At 44.7% G+C, this 19,076-nt stretch overlaps 1 protein-coding gene across 1 annotated transcript in view; it reads right to left on the reverse strand.

Moving 5' to 3' along the window:
* Window positions 1–18,682, reverse strand: part of LOC144947045 (transmembrane 9 superfamily member 2-like) — a 41,981-nt gene extending 23,299 nt beyond the window's left edge. Inside the window, exons 1-11 of the mRNA XM_078876189.1 lie at window positions 18,434–18,682; window positions 15,261–15,328; window positions 13,538–13,631; window positions 11,053–11,183; window positions 9,604–9,733; window positions 8,654–8,781; window positions 7,695–7,806; window positions 6,354–6,433; window positions 5,780–5,888; window positions 2,334–2,466; window positions 639–758 (exon numbers count right to left, since the gene is read on the reverse strand). Of these exons, the coding sequence (XP_078732315.1) occupies window positions 639–758; window positions 2,334–2,466; window positions 5,780–5,888; window positions 6,354–6,433; window positions 7,695–7,806; window positions 8,654–8,781; window positions 9,604–9,733; window positions 11,053–11,183; window positions 13,538–13,631; window positions 15,261–15,328; window positions 18,434–18,562 (1,234 nt within the window). The 5' untranslated portion in view covers window positions 18,563–18,682. The remainder of the gene's footprint in view (window positions 1–638; window positions 759–2,333; window positions 2,467–5,779; window positions 5,889–6,353; window positions 6,434–7,694; window positions 7,807–8,653; window positions 8,782–9,603; window positions 9,734–11,052; window positions 11,184–13,537; window positions 13,632–15,260; window positions 15,329–18,433) is intronic.
* Between the last annotated feature and the right edge of the window lie 394 nt (window positions 18,683–19,076).

The following is a 19,076-nucleotide window of genomic DNA, read 5'->3' on the forward strand; positions in this document are numbered from 1 at the left end:
GCAACTATGACTTTTTAACTTTAGTCGTTGGGAGACCTAATTAGGGAGAAGAAGCATTCCAACCGAAAAATTATTCTTGAGAGAAAGTTTGGAGTTCAGCCCCAGTCAGCTGTCAGCAACTCATTTTTCAATAAAAACTAAACACATTCATCACTAATACTTTCACCACTATGTTCTGGATGAGTATGCCAACATTGAGAGTGATTGCCTTCTTGACATTTACCTCAATCAAAAAACGCCTGTGTGTAGAACAGACTGCTCATCTCAGGAACACTATCAATGCTGGCGGAAATGCAAACGCTCAGAATGTGGGGTTATTTTGCCTTCATCTTTCACAGGTGGACCTGTCTCCATACTACTCCTCTACAGATGCACAAAGAGAAGCCTACACGAAAATCTTGGAAGACATCTAGTCTAAAAATGGGAGGAATAATTTTCCTAAACCGATCGTGGGCCTCCTGGAGGTCGACTCAACTTTCAACGAGTACCTTGCCCAGTGCGTCAGTATCAGCACCGACCGTCTTAGGTGCTCGCTAACAGCTCTGTAATGGGAAAGGTAGGAGGGTGGTGGGGGCGGTGGGGGAGGGGGGGGGTTCTAAGTGTTTGGGGAACCGCCCAGAATGTGGTGGAGTACTCACACTTGTACATGCGTGCCGCCACGTATCCCGCTGGCAGGCCCAGGAGGACCCACAGCACCATCGCGCAGGTCATGAGCGCACCGCGGTTGGCCGGGGAGAGGAAACCCATGCAGGCGAAGACTGCACGGCACACACCCACAGCACAGCAAGACAACAATGCCGAGCGGAGAATGCCTCTACAATCCAACGAGACGGATTAGTCGACAATTTTTTATTTTAACAGTTACAATACTCGTACCGAATCTTTTGCGCGAGATGAGACACGAGCGCAACTGCGTTCGGGATTTCTGCAAAGGTAAAGGCACGGCCCTGCAATAGCTTGCTCGAGGCACTGCTGGCAGAAAGGCCTCCACTAGAGCGAGCCACAGAAGGAATTTCTTCAACTTTTCCACGTCGTCCAGACGTGTTTGAAAAGGTGGGCACACCCACACTTTACCCAACCGCACATGACCTGCCATTCACTATGAACCCATTCGCACGCTGCTGGGTGGGCAGAGGTTGCGTGGGGAATTTAATAAATTTGGCCCATTGCTCCTACTGTCGCTCCATTAGATAAGAGTCGAACCAGCGACCTCTGGATTGCCAGTCTAATGTGTTAACCGTTCCACCACGGCAGCTCCCTGTGTAGTTGCAGGAAATAAGCGCAGATGAAAAACGTACTTTGCATGTAACGATGCATCAATTCATCGATTGTTATACTAGTGACACGCGCATCCAATTGTGAGTGAGGAGCAATTCTATTCTTGTATGCCCTTTGTATTTGGTTCGCATTACCCCTGCAGCCACTTAAGACGCTGCAATGCCGTACAAAGCTAAATAAAACGATTCAAGAATCGAACTCTGACATGGAATAGAGGGCCGTGAATCACCATAAACAAACACATAATCCAACTCTTTAATCTTCCCCGAGGAAGGGAGGGGGATCTATAAGCTGGCCCAACTTGGGAAACAGGTTTAACCAGCTCCATTTGCAACCAGACCGGCCAGTCTAACCATTTCATGTTGACTCAAAAGTAGTTAAAGGTCACACACACATGGGTTTGCATATTTGGCTGAATGAAAATGTCTGCATTGGGAATGATGCAATGGTCATTCTTCAGAGCTCTGAACGAGAGCCTCTCTGTTCAGGAGGGCCATTGCCCAAATGTTTGCAGATGTCAATCAAATTCTGAACAAGGGCTTCCTTACACACCGTGCGGGTCATAGGTTTCATTTGACCACAATTTACCATGCTGGTTGGTAAAGGCTGGTAGCATAAATGTGGATCCATAGATGTAGAGTACAACAATTGATTTTGCTGCACCGCTCTCTACAGCCCACAACGTACCAGGCTCAAACCTGCTTGGAGCCTCGGAAATGTAACGTATTGTCGGTCATTTGGTCAGAGGCTAGTCACCTCTCAGTCACACAAAGTGAGGCTGAGAGGTGACTTATTAGGATCTCAGAAGTAGCTCTGTGATATCCGCTTCAGCGCGCTGTTCTTAGCACTGGTCTGCGAGAGATCCAAACAGATACTCTCTTTACCGACATGATGCCGACAGACACAACTGGGACAAAATTGCGGTAAAATTACTTTGTTCTTTTTTCATCAGTCATAAGTCAGTGTCAATGACGAGAGGCGTGGTGGCGGTCGGAGGGAGGAGATATTTTCATTCTGCCTCGACAGCAGTGGCCAGTGAAGTGCGGCACGCGTACACAAAGTGATGAAGGTCATGATGAAGATCTGCGTGCCGGAGCCCAGGAAGACAGCCAGGAGCATGCTGCCTTTGGGAGGGCGAAAAACATCGCCATGGACCAGCTTCCAGCCGTACTCCTCTTGCACCTCCTCCTAGAAAAAGAAAAAAATGAATCAAAAGTTATTTCCGACTCCAGTGAAAATCGAAGCGGTGCTGGTCTCCCCCAATTACAACGGTGAGCCAGTGGTGTAAAATTCCTCATTCAGATTGTGGTGACCAATATTTCCACAGGAGAACCGCATGAAGTAGTACTAATTTTATCAACAACAAAATTATATATGATGGGCCGAGTCAAACTCTCGCCCCCCCCACCAGCCCCCACAACCAGAATTTGAATTCGCAACCTCCCCATCTCGTGCCGCTTTGCTCTACAACGACCGTTATCTTCCTCGAAAAGAAGATTTGAATTAAGCTTGTCACTAATCACCTCACCCTTACCCCTTGTCCAACGACACCCACCCACACCTCACCCCCCATCAATCTGATGAATTGAGGGAGTGTCCTGGCAAAAAATAACCCACTATCTCACTGTCCACAAAGAATGGTTTTGTTGAGAGTAGGCGGATTAAGAGGGTGACAAAAATGAATCGTTAAGTTCAATGTGTGCCCATCTGTTGGGAGATGACACAAAAAAAAGAGATTATTATTACTTTGCTTGTTTGCCCAGGAAAGTCCCAAATGTGTCTACAGACAATTTTTCATGAGGGTCCTGCCGAGGTTTCAAAGGAAGGGGGCAATGCTGCGCAAATTTGCAGGCACCATTTCAAAGCTTCCGTGGGCTGATTGCAGCGGCAGCACACACGGTGCAAACAAAGGCGGCAGCTCTAAGATGGCTACGCCCAACCCGTGACACTGGGCCCTGCTGCCATGGCGCGGTGACGCCATCAGAATATATATTTTTTTACTTAGAATATTTATCGTTTAAAAAAAATGAACTTTCCAATTTTTTTTCGTGTAACTGTTAAACAGGGAGCGTAAGTGTGACGTAAGTCCCGAAAAGAGTAATCGCGTAACTGCAAATTTGCACTAATGGCTGGGGGGGGGGGCATTACGCGAGGAATGCCTGGACAGTGCATGGATGTTTTACTTTGAGAGGTAACCAGAGAACTCAGAGAGAGTCCATGTGTAACAGAGGGAGAACATTCAAGCTGTACACAGAAAAGATGCCGAGTCAAGAATCAAACCCAGGCCATTCGTGCTGCGAGGCACAGGTGTTACAGCTGTGCCACCTTGCTCCCCACCTTGTAAAACGTTAATTTCATAACGTTCCAACGAAGCTAGCATGTGCATTTCAATCCACTGCTGGATGACGGCCTCCACACGCTGTGCGGGTCGTGGAGGTTATGCGACCATACGCTGGTCAGTGGGGGTTTGTAAAGGCCAGAGGCACTGGCATGGGAGCAAAGTAGGATAGTACAAAATACAAATGTATGTTCAGCACCGTCCTCTCCTCTATTTAAGACCAAAACAGGGAAAAGTCTTTCACAATTCTGACTAATCGCCTGATGAAGCTAGTTTAATCACCAGAAAAACATCGTCGTCATCACCGTCGTCGTCACCACCGTCGTCGTCACCGTCGTCACCACCGTCGTCACCACCGTCGTCACCACCGTCGTCACCACCGTCGTCGTCACCACCGTCGTCGTCACCACCGTCGTCGTCACCACCGTCGTCGTCACCACCGTCGTCGCCACCGTCGTCGTCACCGTCGTCATCACCACCGTCGTCACCACCGTCGTCACCACCGTCGTCGTCACCACCGTCGTCGTCACCACCGTCGTCGTCACCACCGTCGTCGTCACCGTCGTCATCACCGTCGTCATCACCGTCGTCATCACCACCGTCGTCATCACCACCGTCGTCACCACCGTCGTCACCACCGTCGTCACCACCGTCGTCACCACCGTCGTCACCACCGTCGTCACCACCGTCGTCACCACCGTCGTCACCACCGTCATCATTTTTTATATCCGCGCGCTTGTGTTGCATCGAAATGCTCATCTCAGCCTCTTGCATCCAATAAAGCATCTCTGCCAGGTGTGACTCAACTTGGGTCAAGGTCTCTCTCACAGGCACACGTTGAGAAGGGGGGGGGGGGCTCATCACTGTTGCACGTGAGCTGAAGGAGGAATTACGAAAAGTGAACGGATGTGTTATTGGCCAACCGCCCCAGTGAGCTGGGCAAAAGAGATGAAAGCACCATAATAGCAGCACTTATCCTCACCATCTGCTAAGCCTTTCAAATAGGGGGCACTTCATCTGATTAGCGGCATTACAAATCCAAAGAAGCTGGAAGTAGCTCGGCAACACAGGTGTCTAAGGCGCCGTGTGCCAGAGTAATGAGCACGCAGCACCGAGAAGCCACCGTAGGATGTACAAGGCTGCACTCTCAGCTTTTATGATCGAGGTCTGGTTTCTCCATGAATGTAAAATAAATGAAAGGGAAAAAAGGTAATTGTGCTGTTTGGTGCATTAGTCAAAGTCAACTGATTACAATACACATGGATTAATTTTGCAGTCCAGTGGAGGGCACTCTAGAGATTGAGCAATTGAAGCATGCCAGTGGGATTTCTGGCTCCCACACTGTAATCAGTGCTATGGAAATGGTTACATTGAATGAACGATTGGTTCTGCTGTGAAATGTCCAGCGTACACAGCTATGCAAGAAGAATATCCACAGCACACCACATCGTACAAAAAACAAACTTGATGCACGCAAACGCAAATATTACGAATAACGTGCTTCAAGTGACAAAACGCACGGGTGTTGCCTGAGAATGAACTGTGCTGAATGAAAGTTTTTTTTACGAGCAGGCTTAAATTCACTGCTAATTTTAGAGCAATGTACAACACCTTTGGGTTGCCGTGACACTGCGGAAAAGGTGACAAACAGCTTAGAGTTGAAATTCAGATGCCAAGAACATCTCGCTCCCACTTGCCGCCACCTCTTTGGCAAAGAAATCCCACCGAGACCCATTTACAATTCTATTGAGAAGCCAACATTTATTGCACCCAATCCGCCAGAGCCTGCATTGTGAAGCCGAAACTAGTGTGCACATCCAAATGTAGTGCCCCCTGCCGTGCACTTAAGGGACGCTTTGTATAACGCACACCAACGTGACTTTGCTCTCTCAGCGACGCGAAAATGTACGGAGCTGCAATTTAGGAAGGCAGGACTGGCGTTTCGCTCGCACACCGAAAAATATAAAATTCCTGAGGCTGACCGCGTCTGATCGAACCCGATCGTTTTCACACAGACGAAGGAACTAGTAGAAGATTAAACGAGGCACAACTCGGGAGGTGGCAGCGATGCATTGAGTGAGACGGTAAGCGCAGGCGTGAGAGAACCAAGGGATGTTCGGAAGAGAGGAGGAGGAGGAGGAGGAAGGCGATGAGAGTACTCACAGCCGACTCCGCCTGGTTGTAGCGGGCGATGTCGCGATGCAGTGTTCGCAGCATGATCATGGCCACCATACCGGAGAGGAAGAGCACGATCACCAGCGAGTTCATGATGCTGCCGGGACAAAAAATGGGCGAGGGCATAAGCACAAACTTGATTTGAAGCTTTCGGTAAAGTCACGTAGGTAGAAATGAAATAAAATAAATCACGACGTTTCGATCGCAACACAAGCGACCGTCATCAGGCGGAACCGATACAGCACAACTGCAGTTGTCCTGCTGTATCGGTTACGCCTGATGACGGTCGCTTGTGTTGCGATCGAAACGTCGTGATTTATTTGATTTTATTTCTACCTACGTGACTTTACCGAAAGAACCAAAGAGTATGGCGTAAGCACACTTGTTGCGCGACCCAACCAGTCCAGACTTCCCAGTACAGCCAGGGACAATAGGTTTGCGACTGTCCCATTGCTTGTTTTGTTTTACACTTGAGGGGACGACCTACATGCATGCTGTGTCATCTTCCCCACATCCCCCTCACCCGCCCCCACCATGTCTGCTCTATGCAAAAGGCTCTCACCTGAACCACTGAATATTTGTATGCGGCATGGACTCCAGGATGTAGTCCCATCGTGATGCCCAACGGATGTTGTCGTTTTTCTAAAACAAAAATAATGCATTTATTTCAGAATGTTGCTTATGAAGAATCACCTGGAATGCACCAAATCTGGTGAGATCTCAGAAGCAAAGCGAAGTTGCATGTATGTTGAACTTGTTTTGCCTGGAAGGTGCTTGGATGGGCAACCACATAACCAGGTGTTAAAAGCTACGGACAATACATTCGGGGCAGCAGGAGTTAGTGCAGCAAAATCCATTGCTGTGCCATACGTCTATGCTCCCAAGTCTGTTCCATGCTTCATCAACCCGCATTTACCAGCGTGGTGAAGTAGCCCCCCACAACGTGCATTGAGTGGGCAAGCGATCATCCAGCAGTGGATCGACAAAGGGATGTATATGTTTGCATGTTACGTTAATCAACACTGTCTCTAAATTGCAAGCAAAATGCACAAAACATCAACAATCATGGACCTGATGAAGGCAATTAGTAGAGTTTTGATTTACTTCTTGGCTAGCTTTGACTATTCTTAGGTTTTTTCGGTAAAGTCACGTAGGTAAAATTTTTTTAATTATTTTATTTTACTTTTATTAATTTAAATTTTTTTACCTACGTGACTTTACCGAAAAAACCTAATAATATGAATCCTTGCAGTCACGAAAGCTTCAAATCTAGAATTAGCTTTGACTACATTAGCTCCGTGTTGTTTCACCAAAAAAAAAAACAAGCTGCTATGTATTCACTGCATAAGGGTATCACATCAATTCACTGAATTGGGATAAAACATCTCGATCATCCCTCCATACGAATAGACTCATGCACATTTGCAAGTCAGATCACATTGTGCCCACAGGGACAGCTGCCACTCGGGCTGCCCTGTCACATGTGTTTAGTTACCTTTGTCTCCAAAATGCTGACGATTACACACCATATCAGGTTCTAATTGAAGGCTGTGCCGATGCTGGCCAAGAGCGGGAATCGAACGCAGATAGCCAGGTTTGTAGTGCAGTGTGCTAACCACAACACTACCACTCCCCAGTCAGTGTTACAACCTTAATTAAATGAAAGCAACCAAGATAAAATGATGCTGATCTAAAACTGACAATGAATTCTATAAAAACCACACACATGGGGCACTTCTATTCCCACCCATTATTGCAATCTCTGCACAAGTGACATGCAATCAAACATAACACCTTTACACAAATCTGCCCGAGTACATTGGCCAATTTGTTCGTTTTGTTTTAAATTAATTTTAATCATCCCCAGCTGCAAATCAAAGTGACAAACAAAAGGAGCAGTCACCTGGAAGGTGATGGAATATGTGTAGGTAATCTTGACATCTTCCTTAAATTCAACAGGGATATCCATGGGATCTGAAGATGCGCAGTCGGGTTTCCCAGTCGCATGCTTGAAACTGTAAAAACAATTTAATATTTAATAAATAATAAATACACCGTCAACGAACCAATTGTACAGCCGTCATAGGAGAATTCTTTCAGACAGTACGTAGCTAACCGTGCTAATCAGAAGTACGGGAGGACAACTACAAACAAAAAGCAGTTCTAAAGAAATGAGTTATCAATCTGGATCTGAAAGTGCATAGCTCCAGTGGCTTCCTAATATCAGAAGGAACAGCATTCCAGACGGCCGCAGCACATTTGAAAGCACACAATGCGGTGATAGTCTTTGTTCAATGGCCAGCCAAAAGGCGCTGCGAGGATGACTGGAGTTCGCGTGATGGTTTATGATCCTTGACGAGATCGTCAAGGTATTTGGTTAATTTGTGGCAAGCACATTATGTGTAATGAGTGCGACCTTATAATGTATTCGTTCGGCAACCGGAAGCCAATGTAGCTCGGCGAGCACTGGACAGATACGGTCAGATCTTGCGGTACCCATCACGACACGTGCCAGAAAATATTGTACACCCTGCAGCTTGGTAATGTTTTTTGCCAGACATCCCATAGTGAGCTGCAATAATTCAGCCTTGTAAATACTATGCTACAGGCCACTGTATTTGCTAAGTCACAACTCAAGTGGTAAAACGTGCTGTAGAGCCGATATAAAATGGCACGGGAAACATAATAATAATAGGGCCACACCCAATCCGAGGACTCTTTTTCAGTAGGGTCCCACAGCTTTGAGTTGGGTTCGTGCGTCACGCTAACGCTTCCCACCCACACCACCCACCCCTCCACCCTGGGCTGTATATCCCACGCAAACGCACGGGCAGTGCAAGACTAAAATGAAAAACATCTGACCTTCTGGGCTCCAGCTTTGCAGTAACCAGCCTGGACTCTTGTGAATGCTCAGCATCGCCACTGTGGTAGAGGATTGTGATGTCCACGTGATTGAAGATGTAGTAAGTATTGGGCTTGTTGAAAGCTTCCTGTCACACCGAGAAAAAGAAGCCGTGGAGAAATATAATTAAGCGCCCGATTCAAATTATTCGAACGAAACTTGCACGAAAAAAAAATGGAAAAATATATATTCAAGGAAATAGTACTGAGGATGTTCGCTTTGGACTGATGTGAGATTTAAACTTTGCATTGTCACAAGATGAACCCATTCAGATCTCTCGCAAAACAGCAGCAGAACCCTTCGTGTGATAAGAATGGCCCACAAAAGTGTATATCACAGATCTACTTACAGAGAAACCTTCTCAAGTGATCTCTGGTCCACACAGGAGCACCTTCCTACCTTTCCACTGAATTTAATGTTCATCGCATGATAAGCGTCACACTGATATTTAAATCTCATCACTGGAATATAGCCAAATTAAGTGTAAAACCAAATGTATATATGATTTTATTTTTGTGTGTGTGCGCGCACTATGTATGTATGTCGAAAGTATTTCGCACCGTACGTAGCCAACCGTTCTAATAGGAAGTGCGGGGGAAGGACAACAAACTAAACACAAAAATCAGTTCGAAAGAAATGAGTTTTTCAATCTACATTTAAAAGTGCATAGCTTCAGTGGCTTCCTAATATCGGAAGAACTTTCTAGACGGCCACAGAAGCGCACCTGAAAGCGCGCGATGCAGTGACCATCTTTGTTGGATTTGTTACCCAAAATGTTCGATGGTTAGCATCATTGGTGCCACCTCAAGGGACCGGGGCCCAATGACAGGTGGCGGTCAGGATTCAGAAACAGGAACTCACACCTATGCAAACTCATCTATCCGACCCTGAACTGGGTCATCATACTTACGTTGATGACGCAGGCATCCCTTTGTTCACCTTCCGCCGACACGAGGCAGCCCACGGGGAAACCTGGATTGCAAAACTTCTTTGCGCCCTCCACTTCGTAGCACCACGTAACTGGCATGTTGTCTATGATCCTGCAAAGGGAGCCAATGTGAAGCATCTTTCAACACCTTGCTTAGCCATGCTGAGTTTTACTTGTTCGTATTTTCAGCGCGTTGGGCTGGTACTGGACAAATTGATCTGTCATTAACGTGTCAGGATAATGGTACTTCTTCAAAGCACACAGAGGCCAGAGAAATAGAGTGGACGAGAAGGGTTGGAGACTTCTTTACACCATGGGGCCAGATGAGAATTACATTAAAACAAACATTTCTGATGTCCAGCTTTTAAAAAGGTACATGCATAGTTAAACAAACCATACCTTTGTGGTCAGAGACAAATACTTAAATGTTCAAAGAAGTATTCCTAAAATAAAATCATTTGTATGAAAAGTAAACGTTTACAATGTCGCTGGCACAGATCACTGTGGTAATATTTGTTCTTGTGAGGACTTAGTACCGAATAAATATCTGAATTATCATTAGTTACTTTCAGCTCTTGCCAATCTGCTGCTGGATTAGGGATTTCCCCAAACTGCGTAATCTACGGGGATTGCGAGACCATATTTCACCATGCTGGTCTATGCACAAAGACGACAAGAACCCGCACTGACCAAAGTTGGCGAAGTATGGTAAAAAAAAAGCCTTGCGACTCACCAAAGAATGGTAAGGCCTTCATACAGCAGTGGAATGACAAATGTGTGATACACGTGTTCAAGTTAAGTATTACAATGCCTTTAAATGCTTTTCAGTCATGGGAGCTGTCAGTGGTAAGTCAGTAAAGGTAGAGGTCGGGACTGGTTCAAATATCACTTGCCAATGATATTAGCCGTCACCGGGAATCCAACACAGGTGGCCAGTTCATACCACAGCGTGCGAACCTTCTGGGTCCAGCTGCCACCCTTGGCTATTTGGATTTGATAAATTAGTTTTGTTTAAAATATATCATCGTCCAATTTGAATTACAGAGTATAAACAAAACATCTCTTTGTACAGTTTTGTCAGTTCCAATAGGATACCTTATTTACTGCATACGAGAAAGTAAAAACGAGACGGGCAGTACAAATTAGTTAAAGAGATGGGACAATATGAATAGAGATGAGACAAAAATAATCAACTCTCACATTGAATCAGGAGCCCAAATTGTGACAAATCATTGAATCACTTGTAGGGCGGGGTGGAGAGAGGGGTGAATTATTCTATGGATAATTGTAAAAAACTGGAAAATTCAGACAGCAGTGTTGTTAGCAAAATGGTCAAACTCCCAGGTGCACCGTCGGTTGGGATATGCATAGCGACGCACGTCACAAAGGAATGCAACGCCCTCTCGCTCAGCCAATGGTCGGAGAGCTCACCAGTGGTTCTGGTAGTTGAGTTGCATGGCTCTCTTCAGAAAGTCCAGCTTTGCTTGGTCTTCTGTGTTTTTAACGCTGTAGACCTTAGTGTCGCACACCTTCTCGCACGTTTTCTCAGCTTTGAAGGAGATCTGATCGCACAGTCGTAAAATGAAATAACGTAACAAAATGCCACTGTGGTCTTCTTTTCGACGCTCTGCTGCTGAAGGCCATGAGACGCTCGCGACATTTTAGGGCAATCATCAGCTATCGCTACCTACAATAGTTGCCACGCCATCTTCTGTCACAAATAAAACTAGTTGCCCAATTGTTTTGAAATAGACTGATCAATGATGCCACTTACGGGGAAACTAGTTTTGAAACTTGTTGTCCACCGTGTTCAGGCGTCATGGTATAAATTTGCCAAGTACCAAAATATTTTATGCAAATTACTCAATTTTGATTACACAGCAATGATTGCCCCCTACTGGCAAACTGTCAGCCAGGTCCTGAGTCAGGCCAGCTACCACTGGGAGTTTGGAATGAAATGTGTAAGTCGCTTATTGCGTTTAAAGCACTCCAATTACTAAACATCAACTCTGTTCTAAACTCTGACCCAAGTGTATCGAGGCCAGAGGTCGCAAACGAGTTTTGATTCCTTACCCGTACCCGGCCGCACCAGGGTCGCAAACGGGTACCTGTACCCGGCCGTACCCGTACCCTACCCGTACCCAGCCGGGTACGGGTAGGGTACGAGTATCGGGTACCTGATTGCGACCTCTGGGATGAAGCCATGTTGCAGGCGCGGGTGGGTTGATTCTAGGAACTTGAATTGTGAGAAGAGACAAGACGTTGAGAAATGAGTGACAAACGGTTACTTACCAGTGACTCACGGTCTACCCGTACCCGGCCGCACCAGGGTCGCAAACGGGTACCCGTACCCGGCCGGGTACGGGTAGCCGGGTATCGGGTAAGGTACGGGTATCGGGTACCCGGTTGCGACCTCTGATCGAGGCCCTGAGTGTTTCCAATTTAAAATAATAATTATACGAATATTTTCCCAGGAAGGTCCACAGAACTATGTTGCTCTTTTTCAGAAGCGACCTGGCCACAAATGATAGCTCAACTAAGTGGCTTATCACGTGGGAATGTATCCAAATACTCGAAACGCATGTTTCTAACATTGTCACCGTGTGCTCCTGCATACACGTGATGAACAATCTCTAGCAGGGAATGTTGTAAATTCTTAACGTTGTCACAGCATTTCAAAGGCACATTCAGAAATACTCGAGTACAGATCTCATAACTTCAAGTTCATGCAACTTGTGGAATCTTTACAAAAACCCAAGCAATCCAAAAGTGTACTAAACTAATGCTATGTTCACCAATTACCCAAATATTTCTTATTTCTTGCAATGTAAACGTAGGACCGTAAATCCGGAAGAGTGCCACAACTGACAGGTTCACAGAACAAAATATATCAATGTCATGTGTGTACTGTAGTCTGTGTAACCGATGGATTTAAACCCACTTGAAAAATCTAGGCTGGCTTTATTTTCACAGACATAACACGGAAAGCCTACGAGTGATGGATATTTTGATTTGCTTCCTTTTAAGATGTACGTGATCAAGAGGTACAGTCTGTTTAAAGGGAGAGTGGTGCCTCTGGGACAGAAGCTGGAACAAAGCACAACCTGAGATTAAAATGATCCCCCTTTGAAGAGTTCACAAGAAAGCACCATGGGAGAGTATTGGGTTTCTCTTTCTTGTTGCCTTTTACGATTCATATTCCGCCAAATCCTGCCAGAATATTTCCGAGTAGGTTTTACAGTTCTGTTGACATTGCCTACGAGTGAAGCCCCAGACAGTTACTAGGGCTGTGTGGGGGTGGGGCTTCACGGTACACACGCCATGCCCAGCCATGTCCAACTGGGCGCTTTGTAAAACCCACACACGTTATGTTGTAACAGTGGGTCCAATGAACACAATGAGCACTAACCACCAGGAATGCGAATGCTTCCGCATTGCAAAGTAAATGCTAGTACAACTGGATGACCAAAGTCTGTGCCCGAATGTGTTTGGATATTAAAGATATTATATGTAAGTTTTTTTTCATGAATAATGTTGAATACATTTACCAGTCAATCGTATGAATAAAACATGTTTATGCGTCATGTTTGTAATAGGAGTTGCAAATGCTGACACAATAACGTGAACATTTGAAGTGCGGTTACATTTCTATTGGGAGGCTATTTCATTCTACGTGATGTTATTTGTAGTACAACAGATTCAGATTGCGAAAACCACAGTGCTTGCTCACTATAATACGATATCTAACAATGCTCAGACTTGAGTATATACATGGTGCAGTGGTTTACAACGGTCGAACAAACATAAAAGTACAAGACAATACATACCGTCACGCTTGCAAATCCTAGATGTGATGCGTTCCACCTTATCATTGTCCTAAATTACGGTTTCAAAATCTATTTAACATCTCACTCACCGAGTATGGGGACGGCTCAATCCGCTCTCCGAAAAGAACCTGCCCCAAGTTCTCTGAAGGTCGCTTTTTTCCTTCTGCTTGGCAGAAGTCGAAGCTGTGGAAGACCGCCATCAAAAATTCAACCACTCATGCAAAGGCACTGAACTAATATGTACAGACAGTATTTCGTTTCTTGTCAAACACAGACTTGTCTCGTAGCTGTTGAATTTAGATTATTTGATTGGCCTTTTCCCCAAAATGTCATGTCATAGATGAAGAATACATTAAAATATCTAGCAGACCAGTGCAACCGTTTGTGCTAGAGGAAGGCCCACAAAAGCAGATATTACAGAGCTACCTCCGAGTGCCTTTGAAGTAACCTCTGGTCCACACAGAAGGTTTAAAGCCCTTTCTTACTCACCATGCCACTGTCAGTTATGTTTATCACATGACAGTCAAAATATTTTTAAACGAGCTGGAATTTTGCCAAATGCTGCTTATTCTACAAGTGCCACCATGGACAAACATTGGCTCTCTGTAGATATTAATGTAATTATCGAAAAATACATGCCAGGACTCTACTTAAGTGAAACATTCCAATGACAGTAATACGTGTCAGTGACCAGATGAGAGCTGTTGGCTTGCCTTCACTCTCACAACTACAGTCGTGGCAGATAAGTCAACCATTAGGTGACAGTTGATTCTTTACAAGCAAAGTGTTGTGTTTCACTGTGTCGACTAAATTAACGGTTTACTTTAGCCACCTCACCCTTGTAACACAAGCGCTTCTAGCTCAAGCAACACAGCATAATCTACAGCTTGTGTGGGAAACCCTTTTCAAACTGAGGACTAAACAAGACAAAAAATGCAATTGGCTGGACACTCATTAACACACACCATTGCGTTATCGTAATTAGAGCTCACTGATAAAGGATTGTGATGCCTGCACCCATTTTTTTCTTACCAACATGTTGATTTCCGGTTTACGTTTGGGAGTAAGACAGCTAAGATCCTTCCAATGATGAATACATATTATTTGCGGGACGTTTAGAAGTAGGGCCTCATGTTCCTGTAGGCCCTATTGTATAATTACAATGTAGTCCACGTGGCATTTCTAGGGTCTCACTGTTGCCCATGTGATCGTTTAAAAACAGTAACCAACCAGGCAGCTGCCTGACTGATCAAACAGGGTTCTCAAGTGTGGCGAGTTTAAATTCTCCGCCCAGTCAATATGACTGCCAAAAATCCAATCACATTCGATTTGGAACCGCACTTAGTTTGGCAAAAATTCAGCTGCGAGAATTAAATATTGGGATGACTGCCATGTGGCAAAGATGACTCTCACTGCAAAGCGTCACTTGAAGGGACCTGAAGTGATGGGTCCATTCTCCAATACTACTGGACATCTGTGAAAAAGAGCTTTATTATAAGTCATTGGATTCCTCCAGTCTAAATAAAGATTGATTCTGATTCCGGTTGAACTGCTCTCAAAAGATGTGAATGAACATGACGCCGACAACACAATCGGGATAAACATAGGGAGAAATAAAAACAATAATAAAAAACTATCCTCATTAATGTTTGATTATTGTGCAAAACGATACTTCATATTGAGGAAAGCAGGTTCTCTCAACCTCTAATCGACACAACGGTCTTTAAAGCCAGTCGATTCACAATGATGGCAGCAGGTGACTTGAATTGTGGTTAGCAGTATACCGTATAAAATAAGGTAAATCATACTCACGCATTGTATTCATAGGGAAGAACAGATTCCACTGAATCCAGTCTGTTCACAAACAGCTCAATGACGGACTGTGTGGGAAGAGAAGTATTTTTTGTAGCAAGTGATGAGAATACATACGTTTGACATTTGTAACAACCAATCAATACATTTGCAGTTTTATACTTTTATCATGTATAACGAATGTTACATATTTTGAGAATCTTATCAAACTGTATGGCTCTGCTTCCGTGATACAAACAGGGTGCTTGACAATGAAATGATTAACAAGATACGGAATAAGATAAATACAAAAGCTAACAGGATACACCGAGGCATGAGAACAATACGGTTTTAGAAATAAGAGCAAGGAAACAAAAAGATGAGGGTTTAGTAAGGGGGTTGCATAAAGGCTTGCCGATTATAAATAGAAAGGCCATGCCTCAAAATGTGTACTTTTCCTTAAGAGTAAGTCAACACGTGATTATTAATACATTGATATCCTGAAGATGACTCTGCAAGTTGTAAAAGATCACGAACACAAGCCGACTCATTGATGTGCTTTAAAATGTGTTATAGTCTGTCATTTTTTATCTCCACCTTATCTCTCCATACGATGTCAATACTGCCCTTTACAGAAATAATTTGACAAACCACAATCGTGCCGAAGCAGGTTTTCATTATAATTATTACACGCTTTTATTTAACTCACTCCGTCTGTTGTCGTATCCTTAAAAAATCTTGTAACTCAATTTTTACCCACTTCCCAATGTACTATCGACTGCAAACTTTGTATACCTATGTCATACTGATGGCAAGACTATATTCTATCATTAAAATGAATTGAAATGTATATTTTTAAACATTTTACACGCTTTTATTTAACTTACTCTGTTGTCGTATCCTCAAATCTTGTAACTCAATTTCAACCGTCTTCCCAATGTCGTATCGACTGCAAACTTGGTATAGGTATGTCATACTGATGACAATACTATATTCTATCATGATCATTTTAAAACATATTTTTAAACAATCTTTTTGACGGGTCTAATTGTCCACGCTCAACTAACGTTGCCTGTAAATCACCACGGTCCCTTGCGTTATGTCAAGCTGCGGGGCCACTTCCTGGAGTCGTGGAGTTCTGCTATTACGAGTACGGTACATTTAATTAAAGCGTGTTTAAAAAAAAGTATTTTAAATAATTTTTTTTTCAGAGTAGAGCATATACTCAACGTCCTGGCCACTCAAACCACTGTAAACCAAAAAAGACACGTGCCTTTAAATAAGTCTTAGCATGTTTGCTTTACAAACTCACCTTTCAAGTAACTCGAGGACATTTCAAGGCATTAAGCTTTAAGAAAAAATGTGTTCACCTTCTGGCTAACATTATGCAAATGTATACCTAACTTTGTGAATGCTTTACATCATTAAGAGTGAAAGTGAAGCACTGCATCCTTCCTCTTCAATATGGAGTATAATATTCACATAGACAATAGACAAATAATTTGCCCACTTGTCACACATGATTTTCGTCGGGAATACGAGGTCAGGTGACGTGTCCACTTTAATTTCCAACCATTTTAAAACGTAAACAAGACAACACGCATTTATCATTGGCTGTTCACGAAAACTAAAACAAGATACTGTACAAGCATTGTATGGTAGTAGCAGTAGAGGTTAAAGGAAAATCGTTCCACTTAGGGGTTTAATTAGACCAGGGATACCCTATTATTCCAGTAACCGATGGTGATGGGTTCAATTCTTCAATCGGATAACACAAAACACAGGTGGAAAAAGTTTAACCTCTGTTCCCACGTGTGCCGCTGGCCGGGAGGTGACGCGCGGGGGCGAGTGACATCATCGGCCTATCAACTTGAACGTGCCGTCAGGGCAGCTACCATTATTAAAAGGGGCCCGAGTAATCGACCAGTGAATACGGTACTATATAGTCGAATACAATTGTTATCGATCAGTCCACTCCATCGACTTATCTTCCCGGCCCTAGTTGAATGCTGCCAACCGAGGGCGCAATGTGCACTTTAACTTCCTGTTCACGTTGATAAAAGCCTCGAACGACCTTAGAACACTACGGCAATAACAGGGAAGCTTTGAAACCACGTCGCAAAGATAAGTATCGCTTTCTGAGAAGCCGAAATTGTTTGTTACAGTGGAGTTAACCCTGCCGTAAAAAAAATGGAATTTGCACCACTGGCTTAGAGACACGGTGAACGACCCGCATTGACCAGCGTGGTGCAGTATTGGTCCTGTAAAGCATGGGCAGTCCTGTCAATCAACTGCTGGATTGTGAAGTCGGGGAGCATACACGTGGGCGCATAGATGTACATACAACGCAGAAATATGGATCTTTCTCTCTGCTGCCCAGCGGTCTACAACACCTGTAGTGCAAGGTCTTTGCCCATCCAAGCCTCTACCCAGGCTCAAGCCTGCTTAGCTTTATAGATCTGACGAGTTCGAGCATTTGTGTGTAATTTAGTCAGATAATGATCACGTTGTAATACTTGATAAACACGTGTGTCTTATATCGTAATCGTCGTCATCACCAGCAGCAATGGTCAATCCACTGCTTGATAAATGCCTCCCAACAAGGCGTTTCCATGACTCGCCACCCTGCGATGCAAATACGTATATCTTAATACACTGTATCTTAATAATATACAGTACTACGAACTGTCCACTAGTGTAGGATCCCGCTTATGTAGGAAATACTGAATATACAGCGTTAGTATACGCATAGGCACACTGAACTATGTCTCTCAATGTGGAAATATCTACAGTACGTACAGCAATTTAAAGTTACGAATCGGCGGGACGTCATTATTACCGTTCTAAGGACGTCGCCTGAGTATTACCCGTTACGAAACAACAGCCAGCGGATCAGAGTTTAATTTCCACCCGTGCGCAATAACATCAGAAGCGGCGTCAACTTCACCAAACCGCACTGACCAGTGTGGTGAAGTATGGTCAAAACAACCGCTCACACGACCTTTACGGCGTAGTTGAGGCCCTAATCCGGCAGCGGATTGACCGTATGCACACACTGTAGTAGTGGCGTGACCAGGCAGCTATTGCGGAGCGCCTAACCACGACTTTTAATTCTCTTTGATAAAATAATACATTTTTTAACGAAAGGGCCAAACCAGGCCGAGGCTTTTCCCGCTTTTCCTAGCACACTTTACCGGGCAAGTGTCGCTCTTGCTCTCCTCCGGGCAGAAGCTGACGGGGGCCAGGCCAGGGAGGTAGAACCCGGCGGAAAACCCGCTCAAGGTGACGAAAGTGAGAACAGAAGCGACAGACATCTTTCCCATTCCCCTCGAGACCGACGGATGACAAAAAAATAAAACGAATTTAAAGTTGCGATCGAGTCTCGCCGCCAGGACTTCCTATGCGGTCCACGTCAGCCACCCCCGAGGCGATTACATTCCGCAGTTCGCATGAGCGCGGCTCGCCACTTTGGCGGCTCGCAATTGGTCAGTGGGCGTCCAACACGACAGCACGCAGCGCTCCTATTGGTGCAGTCGCCGCCGCCGCGCGAATGAAGTGGCAAATATAATCCCCCCTCTACCCCGCCTTCACCTGAGCGGGATAGGGCGCGGTCAGAGGCGTGGTTTGGTTTGCAGGTGATGGGCGAAGAGCCAATCAGCGTGAGGCGAAACGTGATTGACACCTCCTCGATTCTAGATTTGAAGCTTTCGTGACTGCAAGGATTCATATTCTTAGGTTTTTTTCGGTAAAGTCACGTAGGTAAAAAATTAAAATTAATAAAAGTAAAATAATAAAACCTCTTCGATTACTGTGCTGTCAAGGATAAGAAACCCCTTA

This window comes from Lampetra fluviatilis, chromosome 43, assembly GCF_964198595.1.
Source record: "Lampetra fluviatilis chromosome 43, kcLamFluv1.1, whole genome shotgun sequence".
Taxonomy (NCBI): Eukaryota; Metazoa; Chordata; class Hyperoartia; order Petromyzontiformes; family Petromyzontidae; genus Lampetra; species Lampetra fluviatilis.